Source organism: Brachycentrus maculatus, unplaced genomic scaffold, assembly GCF_059751285.1.
Source record: "Brachycentrus maculatus isolate JH-2025_06_01 unplaced genomic scaffold, ASM5975128v1 h1tg000204l, whole genome shotgun sequence".
Taxonomy (NCBI): Eukaryota; Metazoa; Arthropoda; class Insecta; order Trichoptera; family Brachycentridae; genus Brachycentrus; species Brachycentrus maculatus.
The window spans coordinates 232,180-250,160 of NW_028280955.1; the positions used below are offsets into that span (position 1 = coordinate 232,180).

General features: G+C 39.0%; 1 protein-coding gene across 1 annotated transcript in view; it reads left to right on the top strand.

Annotated features, from left to right (window-relative positions):
* The window catches only part of LOC148307170 (unconventional myosin-IXb-like), a 52,153-nt gene extending 35,325 nt beyond the window's left edge, over nucleotides 1-16,828 (top strand). The window contains exons 23-34 of the mRNA XM_088263831.1: nucleotides 3,666-3,919; nucleotides 5,309-5,535; nucleotides 6,364-6,523; nucleotides 6,899-7,102; nucleotides 8,547-8,940; nucleotides 9,621-9,902; nucleotides 11,183-11,344; nucleotides 12,454-12,651; nucleotides 13,902-14,084; nucleotides 15,178-15,435; nucleotides 15,961-16,591; nucleotides 16,700-16,828. Coding sequence (XP_088119957.1) covers nucleotides 3,666-3,919; nucleotides 5,309-5,535; nucleotides 6,364-6,523; nucleotides 6,899-7,102; nucleotides 8,547-8,940; nucleotides 9,621-9,902; nucleotides 11,183-11,344; nucleotides 12,454-12,651; nucleotides 13,902-14,084; nucleotides 15,178-15,435; nucleotides 15,961-16,344 — 2,706 coding nt within the window. The 3' untranslated portion in view covers nucleotides 16,345-16,591; nucleotides 16,700-16,828. The remainder of the gene's footprint in view (nucleotides 1-3,665; nucleotides 3,920-5,308; nucleotides 5,536-6,363; nucleotides 6,524-6,898; nucleotides 7,103-8,546; nucleotides 8,941-9,620; nucleotides 9,903-11,182; nucleotides 11,345-12,453; nucleotides 12,652-13,901; nucleotides 14,085-15,177; nucleotides 15,436-15,960; nucleotides 16,592-16,699) is intronic.
* Nucleotides 16,829-17,981: the final 1,153 nt, after the last annotated feature.

A 17,981-nucleotide genomic window follows, 5' to 3' on the forward strand; every position in this document is an offset into this window, starting at 1 on the left:
TGAGCTGAGTGTTGAAGGGTTGCAAGCACTGCGAACAACTCTTTTCGGTTTGAATGCCACTTTTTCTGTTGGACGGTCCACTGACCTGATAAGGTTAAATCGTCTAAAGTTGCTCCCCAAGCCAGGTCTGAGGCATCTGTTGTCAGGAAATGACTGAACATTTCCTTGTGAATGGTGCTTGACAAGTTCAAGTTCTCTAACCACCATTCCACCTCCTGCAAGCACTCCTCGGTCATTGAAACTAATCTTCTGGGTGGAAGTTGCTTCAGCGGTTTGCTCGCTATCTGCAATTGTCGGCAGTGCAGCCGTCCTCTTCTCACCACGAAGTTGGCAAAGTTTAACCTTCCCAGGAGACTTTCCGCTTGCTTTCGTGACCATCGGCGAGAAGACAGTATCGCTCGAAGTGATTGGTGGAATGCCGCACACTTCCGTTCTGACAGGGACTTGCGATTGTTGCGCATGTCCCATACGACCCCCAGGTATTCGCACTTTTGTGTTGGGGAGAGCACTGACTTTTGGAAATTTACATTCCATCCCAGATATTGTAGAGTGTTTACTGCTAGCCGCGTTTGTCGGCCTAGATCTTCCTTGGATTGGCTCGCAAGGAGGAAGTCGTCGAGATACACGATTGTCCGTATACCTTTCTGACGCAGTAACTCGGCTACCCAATTTGTAAGGGTCGCGAACATTCTGGGAGCAGATGAAAGGCCAAAGGGCAGACTTGTCATCTGAAGCAAGTTTCCTCGGTAGACCAAGCGCAAGAATCTCCGATGCTTTGATGCGATCGGGAGATGGTAGTATGCTTGTGAGAGGTCTATCTTTGTCAACCAATCGTTTGGTTGCAAAAATTCCGGAACCTTGCAGTGGCTTATGAGTTTGAATGGAGCAGGGTTTAAAAACAGGTTTAGGGACTTCAAGTTGAAGATTACCCGTGAGGAGCCGTCCGATTTTGGTGTTAGGAACATTTTTGATAAGAAGCTGGGAGTGAGATCCGCGGCTTCCAGAACACCGCTCTCGGTGAGTTCCTTTATTTGGGAGTCCATCTCGGCAGAAGGGGGTGTGCTGAAGTGATTTAAAGTATTCTTGTGTGGCATTATCAAAGGAGGTTTTGACACAAATGGTATTCGTGTCCCCCTTATCATTTTTAGCATAAATGCTGGTGCTCCCAGTGTCGCCCATGCTGCCTGGAATAACTTTAAGCATCCCCCGCGAAATGGATTCCTTCTGGCGTCAATTTCGAGTGTGCCTTCCTCTAAACTTTCCTTTTGAACTACCAGAAGTAGACTTGCCTCCCCCTTTTTTCTTGGTGGAAAATTTGCTGGGGCCAGCTTCTCCTCTGGGAGGACCGTTATTTTTGTTAGCGAGAGGCCTTCGCTGTTCACGAAAAAACTGGTTATCTGGCTTTTTTCTGGTAGGAACCTGGGGTCTTGATAAAGGATGGGTTGTTGCAGGTTTTATCGTAAGCTTGTCAGAGGTACCTACCCTAGAGAGGAAGGCCGTCAGATTCCCCTTTTCAAAGAGATATTCTGAGCAAGGAGGGATTTTGCAAAGTCCCTCTCTGACATGCTCGTCTCTGACTTCCCCGAGGATGGATTTTCTGCGGAATTGTACCGCCTCTGTGCGCCTGCCACATACCATCTGAAGAATATCTTCGGAAACCTTCTGGTATGCGGAGTCAGGAGCAAACAAAACTTTTACTTTATCGAATACGTTTCTTTTATTAAGAATTGTGTTCTTATCAGCGGCCCAATTGACCAGTTCTTGGAGCCCTGATTGAAACTCCTCTTTTTGTATGAGGAGGGCATGAGATAGAGCGGCGAAAGACCTTTCCAGCGAAGCCTGGGCAGGGGAGCTGACATCGCAGCGTCTGAGCTCGTCGTTGACTTTCAATTCAACAAACGATGGCTCTGCCAGAAATTTCTTCTGGACATCAGCATATCGCACGCCTGCCCAGTTTTCACTACCAAAGTGTTGCAGCTTTTCTAAGGCTCGAATCCTGATGGGATTTGCTGTTGGATGGATAGGTTCCTTGACTACTGTGCTGGGTTCCTGGAAATCCAGCTGCAGCTCTTCTTGGATATCCTGAGGATCCTCGTGTTCCTCTAGTCCAGGAGGCTGCTGTAGAAAACCGTCGTCGTCTTCTTGCGATCCCGAGTCTACGGGAGAAGTGTCGCCTGGCGCCGCGACCTTAGCCCCGGTTTGACTTTGGAACACGGCGTCAGTCAAAAGTCCTATCTGCTGAACTAGATAGTCTATCCGTGGGTCCATTAACACTTTAAGGCGCTTTTGCTGACGCGGTTCAGGAGACTCTGAATCTGACGATAAAACGGATGGATCGCGGGATCTTTTTCGAGATTCACTGCGCTGAGAAGGCCCAGCTACCGGCGATAATGGCGAAACATTTTCTGTATCACTCATTTTCTATAAAGATCGGTGTTTTCGGACAGATGTGAAAATTTATATGAAATTAGGCACAAAGCATAAAGTTCTATAAAAATTTAATTAACTATCCGTCGCCCTTGAAAATCTTGACTCGCACGATGTTTGTAAACAACAAACACGTGTTTCAAGATGGCGTCGTTTTGTTTATAAAATATTCGAAATGAAAAGTTTTTTCGGTAAATGCGCGACAATGCCGTTTGGATTGAAGCGAAAGTTTATAATACGAGCACTTCTTTAGTTTTGTTTTTATAGAAGACGAGACACTTAATAATAATAAGATTCACACACTTCTCACGGTGTTTGTAAACAATTACCGCGCACTCAAAATGGCGGCGGCGTCTCGCAATCAAAATAAACACGATAATTATCCGTTATACACAAGAACTTGACGTTTTAATGACGTAAATTAAAAGAACTAAATATGTTTTCAAAGTTTATAACACTATCTACGATATACTGCCCAGGAATGAATACGATTTTTTCGAATTGATCGGACAAAATCAACGAACGTCGTTACACGATGGGAAAATGACGCTTTATGAACAACCCAAATCCATGGATGACCGGATACCAAATCAGCGGAAACGGACAAAGCGACCATAGAGTAGGACACTGACCCAGGAATAGACAGTAGAAACCGCGATAACGGAAAAGAAAATGAACGCTTCTCTCATGATGGACTCCAGAAATCAATTCAGAACACATAATACATTGTATTATATTTTTAAACTTTAAAAACGTTCTCCTGAAATATCAAGTTTTTTGATTTATGACGTTCTTGAAAGGAGTGAGCAATGTTTAAGATTGTAGTTTGGTGCATGAGTATAAATTAAGTTAATATTGGTCAAAGTTGTACACCCGTTCCTAATTCTTACTGTAGCTGATGCAGATTGGATCTTAGGAAGGGGAAGAAATTGGTCTTATTAATTTGTTTGTTTTAAAAAATTTATTATTAACATAATTAAATCAGTTTACGTATTATTTTTACCGATATATGTATGTTTGTATGCATGTGAATGTTTAAATGTATAAATAATTTGGTTTTGTCTTGGAAAGGTAATCCTATTTAAACAGGAGTAGTGATTAATTTTTAAAATTGTAAATTATGTCCGTAAATAAATAAATAATTGAATATAAATTTTCAGCATTTGAATAGTTCAATGACTTTTTGTCGTAACTTTTTGCTTGTCTTTATTGAAGCGTGTTTTTTGTTGTTATTTCAGATGACTCCTAAGGAAGTCCAGAGATCTCTTTATAACATTCCATCCGACTTGTACGCGGAACAGAACAGAAGCAAGGCCAGCCAGATGCAAAGGCACAGCGAGCAGATCAACAAGATGATATACACGCCGGAACAGAAACATTCCAGGAGAAAAGACTCGGACCAGTGGAACGTGGAGGAGATGGCCAAGCGGCCCGTGTCGGGGTACTTCCCGGCCATGGCCGACCCGGGCAGGAGGAGGGACGAGCTCACCAGGTGGTGTATTTGACTATGCATTTTTATCGATTGTTGCGCGGTTTATCTATAATCCTGAAATTGTTGAATGTTCCGTGTCTGTCTGCTGTGCTGGTCGGGGTTGTGGGCGCTGTGTACCGGGCAACATCGAGTCGGAATCGGATCTAGCTGACTAATTTGAACTAAACACTAATCCCTTTCACTGCCTACACTGGGGTACTTCTAGAAAATCTGGTGATGGACTTACAATCTTGTATTTATTTAGATTGGCAGTGACAGGTATATTGAAAGCTTTTAAATGTAAATTCACAGTAAAATCGGGATACAATTTTATATTGTTTCACATTTTCAATAAATTTCGCAACTTAGTTAAAAAAAAAATTGCTTAGCAAGAGCAGATCTGTCAGGAAGCCTAGATGCTTCTGTATCAGATCTGGGCATGCGATGGGACAGCTTTAAAAAAAAAATCCTGAAATTATCCGGAGCATTGGTCTGTATGTTCCCGATAAGTTGTCTAAAGGTTGGGACTGACCAGAGCATTTCATTGTAACGTAACATCAGAGCATCCGACTAAGGGTGTAGCACTTGGAACGCTGATACGAATGCTCGCATCGTAACATGTTACGTTACGACAAAATGGCTCCTGTCAGTCCCCACCATAAGACAGCGTCGGCATAGATTGTGTCACGTTTCCTATATGCAGGACCAACCTGCTGATGGTTACGCCTGTAGGAAGAGCTGCCGCTATGTTGAACAATATCACACTGGATATTGATCTGTTCCATGTATCTGAAGGAGTATTCCGAAGCGGGATTCTTCTACATCTTAAACAAAAGTCTTTTTGCTTACTTTTCAATTTATGTTTTTAATGTATACGCCTTAAATGTTGGTTTGTAATACATATATTAATTATTTAATAAATTTAATTTAATAATTTAGTTGAATTTATATTCTCAATATTATTAATATTTAAAGAATTTACTTTGTGGTTAGTCATTTTTAGTTTTATATTTTTTTACAAAAAATATTTGCAATATTAGTATAAAACCACTCACCGAGATTTTTATGTCTACCGGTTTCGAGACGTACCCGTCTCTTCATCAGGACAATCACTACCACAACATGCAAAAAATACTACCCATCACTATTCACACACTTAAAACTACTCAAAATGCCTAACACATGTGATTTTGGTCGACCCAAAGACCAACATGGACTAGGGGTTACAGAACAAACATTAAGAGCCGAGGTTTAGCGTGCACTAGGGATATAAGTCACAATACGACGGGTTTATATACTCGTAGGCTGAAAGGAGTGGGCGGGGTTTGAATTGGATATTGAAAAATCTTGCTTAACCGATGTTGAATCAAATAATGGACTATAAGTAAAATTTATTTGGTAATTTTCCAGGGAGGAGATTATGCTCGGGGCGGAGATGGTGGACAGCAGGAGGGCGGACACCTCGCCCTCCGGCAGGAAGAACTCCCCGCAGATGTACCACCGCAGCCTCTCCACCACCATGCTGGAGCCCATGGCCAGCAGGGGGCTGGTCAGCCTGCCGCCCGTCAGAAGGGACCCCAGGATGCAGGACCACATACCGCTCAGAAGGGACTCCAGGGGATATAACAACGCCCAAGGTTAGTTTGGACAATAAATACAACCTGGAATTGCTCCATTTTGCTGCGTTCTCATTGTGTCACTTCACTATTTTGTTTGGTTATAAGCAGGGATTTTTTTTAACAAAAAAGGTCCCGGAACTCACTTCATGTCATTCCTTTTACTAAAACAAATTATATTTAAATATCATTTTAAGTAACTTTTCCTATCATTTGACGAATTATATAAATATAGATTGTAATTACTTAACCGCAAACATTGTTTCGTCTTATTGATTTTGAAAATTAAAAAAAAAATTATTTGTGAAAAAAGGTGCCGGAACCGTTCCACCGTGTTACATGGAAAAAATTTCCTGGTTATAAGTCATTAATAAGTCAGTTATAAGTCACAACTTCTTCCTTATCTCAATATAGAATTTGCAGTTTTTCCGAAGCTGATCTACATTAATTCTTTGGTTACCAGGACTTTTGGAATTACTATGCCAGAAAAACTACGATTTAAACATAAATAATTCAAAAATCAAATGTGTTTGATATTCAATTCAACCTGTGATTGACAACCACACTACTCAAATTCTTGGAAGTTCTGTATATATGATCCAATTTCGAAACATTGTTCTTGAACTTCACTAGAATTTCACTAGAGACATCTGTTGGTGAGATGAAAACTACGGTTGTAAACCCCGTAAACGCCCAGACTTCCATATTCTTTGTCATCTTTGTTGAGATGTCAGAAAATAATATAAAAAGTAACTCCTGTAATTGAAGATAATCCAGATTTGTGAACAAGTATTTGCACACACTCAAAATGTTGTAACCAAAGGGTTAATGCTCTGTATTTGACTACAGGAATGTACATAGAGAACACCGTCCAAGCTCCCGTGGATAATTCTGCTGAGGCACTCTACGGACGCCCCGCTGGCCGCGTGCCAGAACCTCCAGTGAGAAGCGTCCGCAGACAGAGGAGGGAAGGCGTTGAGGAAGTGCGGAGAACTGACAAGACCACCAGGTCAGTCAAACAGATTTAAACGTGACAATACTTTGATTGGATCAAAATCCTATTTTGAATTTCTCCATTAAACTTGTATATCAATAAATTTACAGACCTATTCTTAACACATTTCTGAAGGGTATTTTTTATGTTGGGATCTGATAATTTTGTACATAAAGTTAAGACCTTAACAAAGATATTTGTACATAATTTCATATAAAAACATAAAATATCTAATTCCTTCTTTTCTGACTTTGAAATGAGGCCGGCGTAGAAGGTAAAAATACCTTCCCGTTCTAGCATCAATCGACCGAACGGGTAGAAATACCTTTCCCATCCTTGTGTATTAAGAGCTTAAAATTAGCTAGAGACTAACGATTACAAAATTTGCAGAGCCGCATCGGAACAGACGCCCAACGTCAAGCGGCCGAGACCTGCCGCTGTGGTGTCGCCCGGCGGGGAACTGAGGAGGCGGAACTCGGACCCTGCGGCTGCACCCCCTCCCGCGCCCACCCCCGCCCCGCCGCGCCCCCCGCCACCGCACATGGACTTCATCGGCTCCACGGCCAACGGAGTCTTCAAGATAGCCGGCCACAGGTGAGTTTTCATGAAGTGCTGGGAAATTATCTCTCACACTAACATGACCTTTTTAAACCTAAATATGGAGTTATTTTTGTAAAAGGAAATATATGCAGATCTAAGGAATCCCTGAGTTAACCTCCGACAGGCGCCATGACATAGTTTGGTAGGCGCTCGACTGCGAAACTGGCATCGCGGGTTCGATTCCCGCCAATTGCAAAATGAACTGAAGATAGATTTATTTTCAATTGGTCTGGGTTTTTGTGATGTTTTTCACATTTACCTTCCCTATCCTTATTATCCTACCTGCAGACAAGCATCTAAAATAGACGCTTTGCAGGTTATTCCTTTAGAAAAAAAAAGTTTAATGGTCAGCAAGCTAGGCTGGAGGTCCCGGGTTCGATTCCCAGGGGGGGGTCAAATAAATATAAATGATTTTTCCCTCTAATATTTATTCAATATTACCCCGGACTGCTACCTGAAGCGGAGGGCTGATCACCTTTCCTTCATGTGTTAACGATCAAGATCAAATAAAAACGCTTTTATATGATGCAATACTTTGGATGCGGATAAAGGGATTAGTATAGAATTGCCAACAATCGTAATATGCATATTTGGCTCTTTAGCTTTGCTGACCACTGGTCTATACTATTCTTCTTCTCCGTCTTAATCCTCATTGCTGAGGGCTGTGACCCTTGCAGAAGCAATGACTCTTCTCCAGTTATCCCTTGACTGCGCTGCACGTAGCGCTCCAACCACTGAGGTGCCTGCTGCTGATTTGATTGCTTAATTTGATCGGTCCATCGTGTGGGGATCTTCCTCTCCCTCTCTTTCCCTCCAGGCTACCGATCACAACTAGTCGTTCCAGGCTATCCTCGTTGCCACGCGCAACGTGTCCAAAGAACTGGAGAATCCGTCGGGTACAGATATTGGCCAGAGTCAAGCCATCCAGGCGTAGTTCCTGGCGAATGGACTCATTGGTGCGTCTAGCTGTCCATGGAATTCGGAGCATGCGCCTCCAACACCACATTTCGAAGGCATCAATTTTTCTCCTTTCTGCTGCTTTTATAGTCCATGTTTCAGCAGCATAGAGAAAAATGGAGTGGACCAAGCTCCTGACAAGCTTCATCTTGGTGTTGTTACTCACACCCCGGTCTTTCCAGATTTTGCTATAATAAAGGGATATTTTATTAAAATTAAACACTTGAATATACCACTTAAATGAGTTTTATTTATATATACGACTAGTTTCGAAAACTGTCTTTTTCGAAACTAGTCGTATATATAAATAAAACTCATCAAAGTGGTATATTCAAGTTTTTAATTTTAAAAAAATAATCCTGTCATTCCACAAAGTTAATGCCGAATCAATAAATTTTATATTATAAAGGGACACGTTTTTCTGAGATTCCATAATATATGCAAATTGGCTTCTATCGTAATAATTGTTTTTTTTTCTCAGATTCAGAAAATGGACTAGATTTTCAAAGGACGACAAGTGCGTGTACTGCCACGACGCGATGGACGCGTTCGTCACGCAGGGCCAGAAGTGCCTGGACTGCAAGCAGCTGTACCACACCAAGTGCATCCAGAACAAGGGCGTGTTCACGATGCCGTGCCAGGGGAGCAGCCTCGCGGGGGGCGCGGGCGGCGGGCGCGGCAAGCACCGCAAGGCCTCCGCCGCGGACGCGCCCGCCAAGAGCGCCGTGCAGTCCAAGTTCAGCCTGACGGGCACCTCCGAGTTCACCGACCGCACCGACAAGATCATCTCCGATGCCAAGGAGCTGCAGGCCATGCAGGACTTCATCACCAAAAAGATCTACAAAATGGAGTCTGAAGACAGAAAGCAATCGGAGGTTTGTTTTCATTCTATACATGTATATCGTAGTCGTACAGGAGAAAGTGACCAACTTACAAAACGTTAGGAGGGCCATTTAAGTTACTTGCTTGGCAAGAAGATAAACATCAATGCAGTTAGTCATTTTTAACAAGTCAGTATATTATACTTCCAAGCTTAAAATCCTTCGGGATTTTTTCAGGGCAATATTAAGCTTGCATGATACCAAATAGTGAATGATCACTTTTTTGTAAACAAATGCACTTGGTCACTTTCTCCTGTATGACTACAATATGTTTATTTTTTATAACATTTATCCGTCCCCAATGGTGCATAGGGTACTGCATAGTAGTGATGCAGCGTTATCTTGATCGTTAATCGCATGAAGGCAAGGTAATCAGCCCCGCGCTTTACCATACCTAGATACATATATTGTTTGCCTTCATAGTGTAGTGGTTAGCGCCGGAGGCATGGCTTCCATATAGGCAAAAAAGCAGTGCCTATCCTAACTTACCCGCGTGACACAAAAACTAAACCAGCACCTACCCTACCTTACTAAGTAGTACCAGCTTACTTTACTACCTTCCTCTACTGCCTACCCAAGTAAGTAGTACCCAGCTAGTAAGGTTACTACCTACCTCTACTGCTTACCCTAATTAATCATCTGTGCACGCCGCTGATGCAACTGTTTGTGGACAGGTGGACAGGCTGTTCAAGCACGCGCTGAAGGAGTTCAAGGACAACCTGGTGGCGACGTACAGCGTCGTGAACAAGCAGGGCTCCGCGCTCAAGTACAAGGACCTCATCGCCAACTTCCACCACGTGATGGGCACCGCCTGCAAGGAGGGCGGCCAGGCCGACACCTTCCCGGTCACCATGTGCGTCAACGCCTTCCGCGGCTTCATGGACCAGTTCATGAACTCGCGCCAGGAGGTGGACAAGACCAGCAAGACCAAGAGGAAGAAGGACAAGAAGAGAAAGGTGCGCAAATTATATTTACCATTTAACTTAACATTTAAGTGCGCCTCTGTGGTGTAATGATTAGCGTATTTAGTTGCTGTGCTGATTTCCAGCCGGGGTTGAATATTAGTTATATTACGCTCTAATATTTTTTATGTATTAAATGTTCAATCAAACACTGATATTTTGAGTCTACTAAGTTGTATTTTATTGTTTAAAAAAAATACATTAAAATCAAATTTGTGACAATTGTTTCGCCTAGTTATGGCATTTTCAAACGAATGTGAAGATTAACCATTGAACTTAAAACATTATTTAAAAAAAAATTAACACAAAAGATTTAAAAAATTAAAATTAACACACAACATCCGCACCCAATGGTTCATAGGGCACTGCATCATATAAACACAGTGTTATCTTGATCATTAACACATGAAGGAAAGGTGATCAACCCTCTGCTTCAGGTACCAGTCTGCGTACACACTTGTGTAATACCACTTATTGAGTTTTGTTTCATTTTTAATTTATGTTTTACTTAGTAAAAACCACTATTTCTTAAAATTACGACACGGGTTTCGATGCATTCCGCTTAGTTTTAAAGATTTTTTGATAATGGTGCGGAATGTATCGAAGCACGTGTCTCATTAGATTTGAAGAAAAGGTGGTATTTACTAAGTAAAACATAAATAAAAGATGGATAGATTTTACCACAAAGTGAATGCCAAAGTTTTATTTCATTTAACATGACTAGTTTTGAAAACTACAGGTGTTTTCATTGACAGGCCATTGTTAAAACCAATGTGTCAATTTTAAAACTCAATAAGTCTTATACATGTGTTTAATTTTTTTGAATTTTCAACATGTCATTCCACTAAGTTGATGCCGAATCAATTAATAATATAACTTATCACATTGTTTGCGGGAAACTCTTGAGAGCGGGCGACGTTTATAAGCATTCTAATATCTTAATTTTGGTAGAGCGCGAGAGACACCAAAAAACATTGTACAGATCGGAATAGGGTTTGCAGTTGCTTGTGATTAGTATACGACCCTAATTAGTATGTATACTAATTAGGGTCATATTAGTGGAGGTTGAATGAAAAAACTGCCCGACAACAATGAGTTTACAGAAATTTGTTAACAAACTATTTTCCAGCTAAATTTGGCAAGAATTGTTATTGTTGATTACTTTCTTACTCTAATATATTTAAATTTCTTCTAACCCTTTGAACAGCGTATTTTTTTTATGTAAACAAAATTTTAATGAAACTTACCCGACTTTTATTATGCATTTATTTCAGGTGGATGACCCTGTTATGTTTGCCGGCCACACGTTTGTCCTGTCCATGATCAATATACCGACAGAGTGTGAAATCTGCAAAGCATTCTTCATGTGGCCGATCGAACGTTCTCTCATCTGTCAGACTTGCAAATTGGCTGCGCATAAAAAGTGCTATATGAAGGTAATATACATGTAAAAAGTACAAGTATTCCTAGTGTTTAGATGAGTTTCACTCAAGTTGATTTGATAGTAATCATAAAAGGTACACTAACAATTGATAAATTACACAATTGCCGAAAATATTTGATTTTTATGGCACTTCTTTTATTATCTGATTAGTCATAAATTAAAGTATACTTTACTTAGTAAATACCACCATGGTATTAACCAAGTACCAAATAATACCATGGTATTAATAAGGTAAACTTCAAATTAATAATGGATAGATATTACCACAAAGTGACTGCCAAATCAATTAATAAAAATAAATAATGTTTTGAATATTGAAAGCATTAACTTTGTGGATCATATTGATATATTATTTCGAGAAATAAAAATACTTTGTGTTCTGATCCACTCACATTTGAATGTGAGTGGATCAGAGCACAAAGTATTTTTATTTCTCGAAATAATATAAAAATAAATAAACTGCGAATTTTTCTTAAATACTTGTCATTCATCGTTCGCTTCGTGTAATACCACTCAAAAACTCTACTTCACGACTACTAGTTTCAGAATAACCATTCCTTCAGCATCACACAAAGTAATCAATGAATAATAGAGTGTTATATTACCATACCGCAAACTTAACCTGTCTGGGTGTGAGTTTCTCCGGACAAAACTGTATCTGAGGAGTGAATTTGTTTTTGTTTTTTTTTTTTTACTTTTAAATTTTTATATTATAGTCGATGCTATAAGCAACATGTTTTCTTGAATAAACAAAGATATTTACCCCAGTAAACATGATTTATATCAAAATTATAGAAATATCGATAAATCATGTTTTTAACATGTTTTGATATAAATCGTGTCATAAATCATATTTTGTATCGGCCGTACATGTACGTCCAAACTCCTTTGAGAAAAGTTTGGTATGGTCGTACATGTACGGCCATACTCCCGGACAGGTTAAAAATACTATTAGGGGTATTTTTTGTTCTTCGAATTATTGGAGACTTAAAAACAGCAAAAATTAAGAATGACAAATAAATAGTTTTACATAATAGTAACTTATTTTAGACCAAGCCAAATTGTTTCCTGAATCCGGAATCATATTGTTTTTATTTTCAGGTGACGACTCACTGCAGGAAAGAAAACTCTACGCTCGTGGTTGGCGGCGGAGAAGGCCACGTATTCGGCATTCCCCTTTACAAATTATCCACTGGGGATGGTAAAGTTCCTGTTGTCGTTGATCGCCTCATCACCACCATCGAGCTCTATGGTCTCTACACAGAAGGCATCTACAGAAAAAGCGGTGTCAGTTCCAGGGTATGTTTAAATATCATAAATCACCATCATAGACAAAACTCTACTTGTGAATGTGATGTTATCACAAGATGTCCTTCATTTAGTTTGGGTATGTCCAATTTTTAAAAAGAAAGATTTAAATTGGATACAAACCCTGCAAAAGAAGCACACATTTGTGTATTGGTAATTTTATCCCCGATTTTTTCATAAATTATATATTTCCGTCGCTGAAATGAATAATTTTATGTAATACATAATTATATCACGGAGGAATACGAAAATTCTGAGTCCGTATCTATTATAGTTTATATTGATATTCAGCCAAGTTGTAGTAAAGAGGGGAAAGTTAAAGGGAAAATTCAAAGTACGATTTTGATTCAATCACAGAATTGTCATGTTTGAATCTGTTAAATTTTTACGGGTCATGGTGCATTTTGAGAATACCACATCCGTTTTAAAATTAGATAAAACTCTTTTTGTGTATGTGATGAGACGTCATCACAAGATGTCCATCATTTAGTGTGGGTATGTCCAATATTTGAAAAAGAAAGATTTAAATTGGATACAGAACCTGCAAAATAAGGTATTCCATTGGCAAAAATTGATGAGGCAACAGGACATAAAGATCTATCAGATTTAGTGGTGTCTTATTTAGAAAATATGACAACACAAATAAGACAAATAAATGAGCTATGTGACAAATCTTGATTGATATAAAATAATGAATCCATTGTTTCTATTATATTGTTGTATCTTTTGTATTTTTTTTAGAAATCAACCTTCGTAATTTATTATGAACTATACACAATCACTTTCATTTTTAAGACATATAAACTAAATATGCTGTAAACCATTTATTGATTCGGCATTAACTTTGTGGAATGACATGATTATTTTATTAAAATGAAACACTTGAATTATACCACTTTAATGAGTTTTATTTATATTTACGATTAGTTTCAAAAACTTACAGATGTTATCATCTTCTGGTACAAATTAAAACTAATTCAGTTTTAATTTGTACCAGAAGATGAAAACATCTGTAAGTTTTCGAAACTAATGGTTTACATAAATAAAAGTCATTAAAGTGGTTTATTCAAGTGTTTAATTTTAATAAAATGCTATAAATCCTTGTAAATAATAGGCAAGGATAATTTTCTAAGGCAACTAATAAATATAAAAAAAAAAAAACTCATAAATGTTTGGTAAGAATTCAAATTAATCAAGTCAAATAATGAGATTTTTAAAGGTTTTTGGTTGTTTTGTTTCAGGTAAAGGAATTAAGGACCCTTTTGGATGCTAATCCTGAGGAGACGGCTAATCAGTTAGAAAACTATTCAGTCCACGTACTGACCTCCGTTCTGAAGTGTTTCTTCCGTGAAATGCCGGAGCCTCTGCTCACCTTCGACTGCTATGACGACTTCATCATGGCCGCCAGTCTCACTGACTCGCAGGTATTTTTTTTATAATTCACAAATCGTAATGTCAAACAGCAATAGTTTGAATTTTGTAATAATTAAAAAAAATATGGGAAAAATCTGATGTTTCCAATGGTTTCTTTATACAAAATATTTAAATTCCAGAATAAATTGCGAGAAAAGGGTTTCAAAAATCATATAAATAACTCAATATTTAAACCAATACTACGACTTTGTATTGAATATTTATTTTTACACCTGTTAAATAAGATGAGTAAAATTCTAAAAACATAAAAAAACTAATTATAATAAATATCATTTTTGCAATCTATAATAAGCAATAAGAAGTTGTGGAAAAAAATATAAAAACATTTTATTTACAATTTTTTACAAATTGACAGGTGTAACTGTAATTTCAATTTTAATTTTACACAAATACCACTATTTCTCAAAATGACACGTGTTTTGATGTATTCCGCATCATTTTCAAACACCTTATGCTGAAAATTGAATAGCCAATAGAAAGAAGTAGGTAGACAGGCGCCGTGTCGTAGTTGGGTAGACACTCAACTACGAAACTGGCGTTGCGTGTTCGATTCCCGCCAATTGCAAAATAAATTCATGAAATATTTATTTTCAATTGGTCTGGGTGTTTGTTATGTATTTTCACATCAACCTTTCCCCTATCCTTACCATCCTACCTGCAGACAAGCCTCTAGGCCAGTGGTTCTTAACCGTGTTGGAGGTACCGAACCCCACGAGTTCATATGCGCGTTCATCAAACCCTTAATAAAAAAATATTGCTAGATTGATTTATTCCTGCCAAATAATATACTAGATCTATTAGATAAATGAATATATTGTATGTTGTATCATTTTTCATAATATCATACAATAAGTCAGGTGTGTGTTATGATATCCGCCGAACCCGGGAGACTGACTCACTGAACCCCTGGGGCTCGATCGAACCCAGGTTAAGACCCACTGTGTACACTTTGCGGGTTATTCCTGTAAAAAAAAACATAAACATACATTGTAGCTTATTTAGAGTATGGAGTGCGTAGGCACCACACCATCTTTGTTCCAACGAGTATGTGAAAAGATGAATACATTAATATTACTCTTGCAGGATCGCGTGGCAACGCTGTTTGCCATCCTGAAGAAGCTGCCCAAGCCCAACTTCGACCTGATGGAGCGGCTCATGTTTCACCTGTCGCGCGTGGCGGCGCACGAGCAGGCCAACCGCATGAGCGCGAGTGCGCTGGCCATCGTGTTTGCACCGTGCATCCTGCGCACCAGCAAGGCGCAGCCCGCGCAGGTCAGCCTGCACCACATCGCCGCGCAGACCATGTGCGTGGAGACCGTGCTCACCGAGAGGATCAAGACCGTGAGTGGGAACCGCATATTATCACAGTCAATATAAATCTTTATCAAAACCGAAATTTTTTACAAATATTTACCTTTTTTCTAGTGATGTTAGTTTTTTTAACCTTTCCTTCTTGGTGATATGTATTTACTATTATTTGACTCTATAAAAAAAACATCGATATAAAATGTTATAGATACGGGCTCAGTTTTTGTGTTCTTATAAGGAGATTGGCGTCTTCCACAGAAGTTGTGCTGATACGCCAGCTATGGCAGCGATTTTTTCTTCTTTTCGTTTTCAGATACTTCCCTGAGATAAAATTACAAAATTGTTACATTTCAACTTCAACTATGGTCAATAAAAGCAATATTTTTCCCGTTTTTAAATCACATTTTCATATTCAGTATAAAATACATAACATCATTGCACGTGGTATTTTTTAGCACCGTAAGAGAAAGGTTAATGTTATCTATCTCGGGTCATAGAATAGAAAAGTAGCGAAAGATGTAAAAGATTCAGAATATCTAATTCTTATTAACCACTCAGGTGACCGCTACTCTGGCGGACATAGCGACACTGGACACGGCGTGCCACACGGCTACGCACCGGCTGTCGTCACTGCGCTGCTCCAAGGTGTTCACGCCCGAGGAACTGCAAGGCGTGCACGCGCCCAGCGCCCCCGAGCCGCCCGCGCCGGAAAACGAAGAGGAGGCCCTCCTCGTCGGGCACATACAGGAGATACAGAAGGAGAAGGCCATCCTGACGAGCGCGCTGCCTTCTCTCACTCGAGCTACGTCTGACGACGACCTCCTGTCCACCGACCTGGACGGCGAGTGCGGCAGCCTGGACGACCTCACCCACACGCCGGCGCGGCGCCACCGCGCGCCCCTGCACCGCCAGCTGTCCTCGGACGACCCCATCATGGTCTGAGCGACCCCGCCTAGCCCCCTCCGCCCGCTATCATGACCTAGTAAGGTGCATTTTTCAACCTAGTCAGTGAGAAAATGTTAAAAATTCTTTGCTCTCCTCCGTGTACAAGATGTTTACTTACGACAGTAGTTTATTCTATTTACGTTTTGAATACTGAAAGGTGCCTTTGTGGATCATATTGATATATTATTTTGAGAAATAAAAAGACTTTGTGTTTTGATCCACTCACATTTTTATTAACCAACTAGTTTCGTCAACAACCTGTTGCCCTCTTCAGGGTTTAATTTATGACTATTACATGATAATATGACTAATTTATGACCAGTCATAAATTAAACCCTGAAGAGGGCAACAGGTTGTTGCCGAAACTAGTTGGTTAATAAAAATGTGACTGGATCAAAACACGAAGTCTTTTTATTTCTCAAAATAATATATTCTACTTACTGCTGAAACTGATCATATTAAAAAATAATAATGAAAAAAACTTGACATGACAAAATACTTAATTAAATTCTGAATTTTTGGTTCTAAAAAAAACAGTTAGTTCAAATAAACGTGAATTTTTAACCATTTATTTGAGCTTGTGTCAAAATTACATTGATTGACTTGGTCACTTTTTGCAGTATGATAGATATGTCATCACCAAACATTTTCCTAATCCTTGGTTTCAAATGTAACCATTTGTGCGTTTGAAGGCCTAAAACATGGATCGATAAATCTTATACTTGCTACCGATTTACAGATACAATAACTAATCTTCAAACACATTCCTGTTAGAAATTACGTTGAATATACATCATTTTTTCAACATATCTGTAGGTGCAGGGTAAATAATCATATCTGAAATATCAAATGTTCAGGAGAGAAAAATAGTATTTTTTTTTCAAATTTTTACCGTAGTATTTCAAAAGTAAACAATATTATTATGTTCAATAATTTTATGGTTACTTCAAAAAAACTGACAGCGTATTATTCTAAAAAAAATACTAATACATCTTTCCTGAATATTACGATTATAATTCTGGCACCTGCTGATATTATGACATTGATAGTTAATTTATAATTTTCATAAATTAAGCTGAATGTGCAAGTAAACATCTCATTTACTGACTAATTTTTCTCCCTAACTCCAACTATATAATTGTTCCATTATACATTCCAGCCAATTAAGTCACGGTTGATCTGAATTCCATGATCAGATAACCTCATATATCACCACATCTTGTAGTGTTACAATTTTGTGTTTGAAAGGAAGAACCCTTACTAGGTTTTAAAATTGAACATTGGAGGTCTCTATAGTGTAGTGATTTGTATACATAATTCTAAATAGACACATAATTTTCTGGACACTATGAAAGCAATAGAATCAAAGAGTAATCATTTTGAGAACTGCATTTAAAAACTAGTCTGTGGAAAGAAATTATGATAATACACATGAGAAGGTTTGTAGAATATGTATGGTGTATTTTACAAAAATATTGTGATTTTTTACCTTGGTTGTAAATATATTTTTTTAAACAGTAATTAAAAGATTCCACCTCCACATTGTCCACCTCCGTAGTGTAATGGTCAGCATGCTCGCCTACCGTTCTGGAGGTCCCGGGTTCGATTCCCAGGGGAGTTTAATAAATATAAGT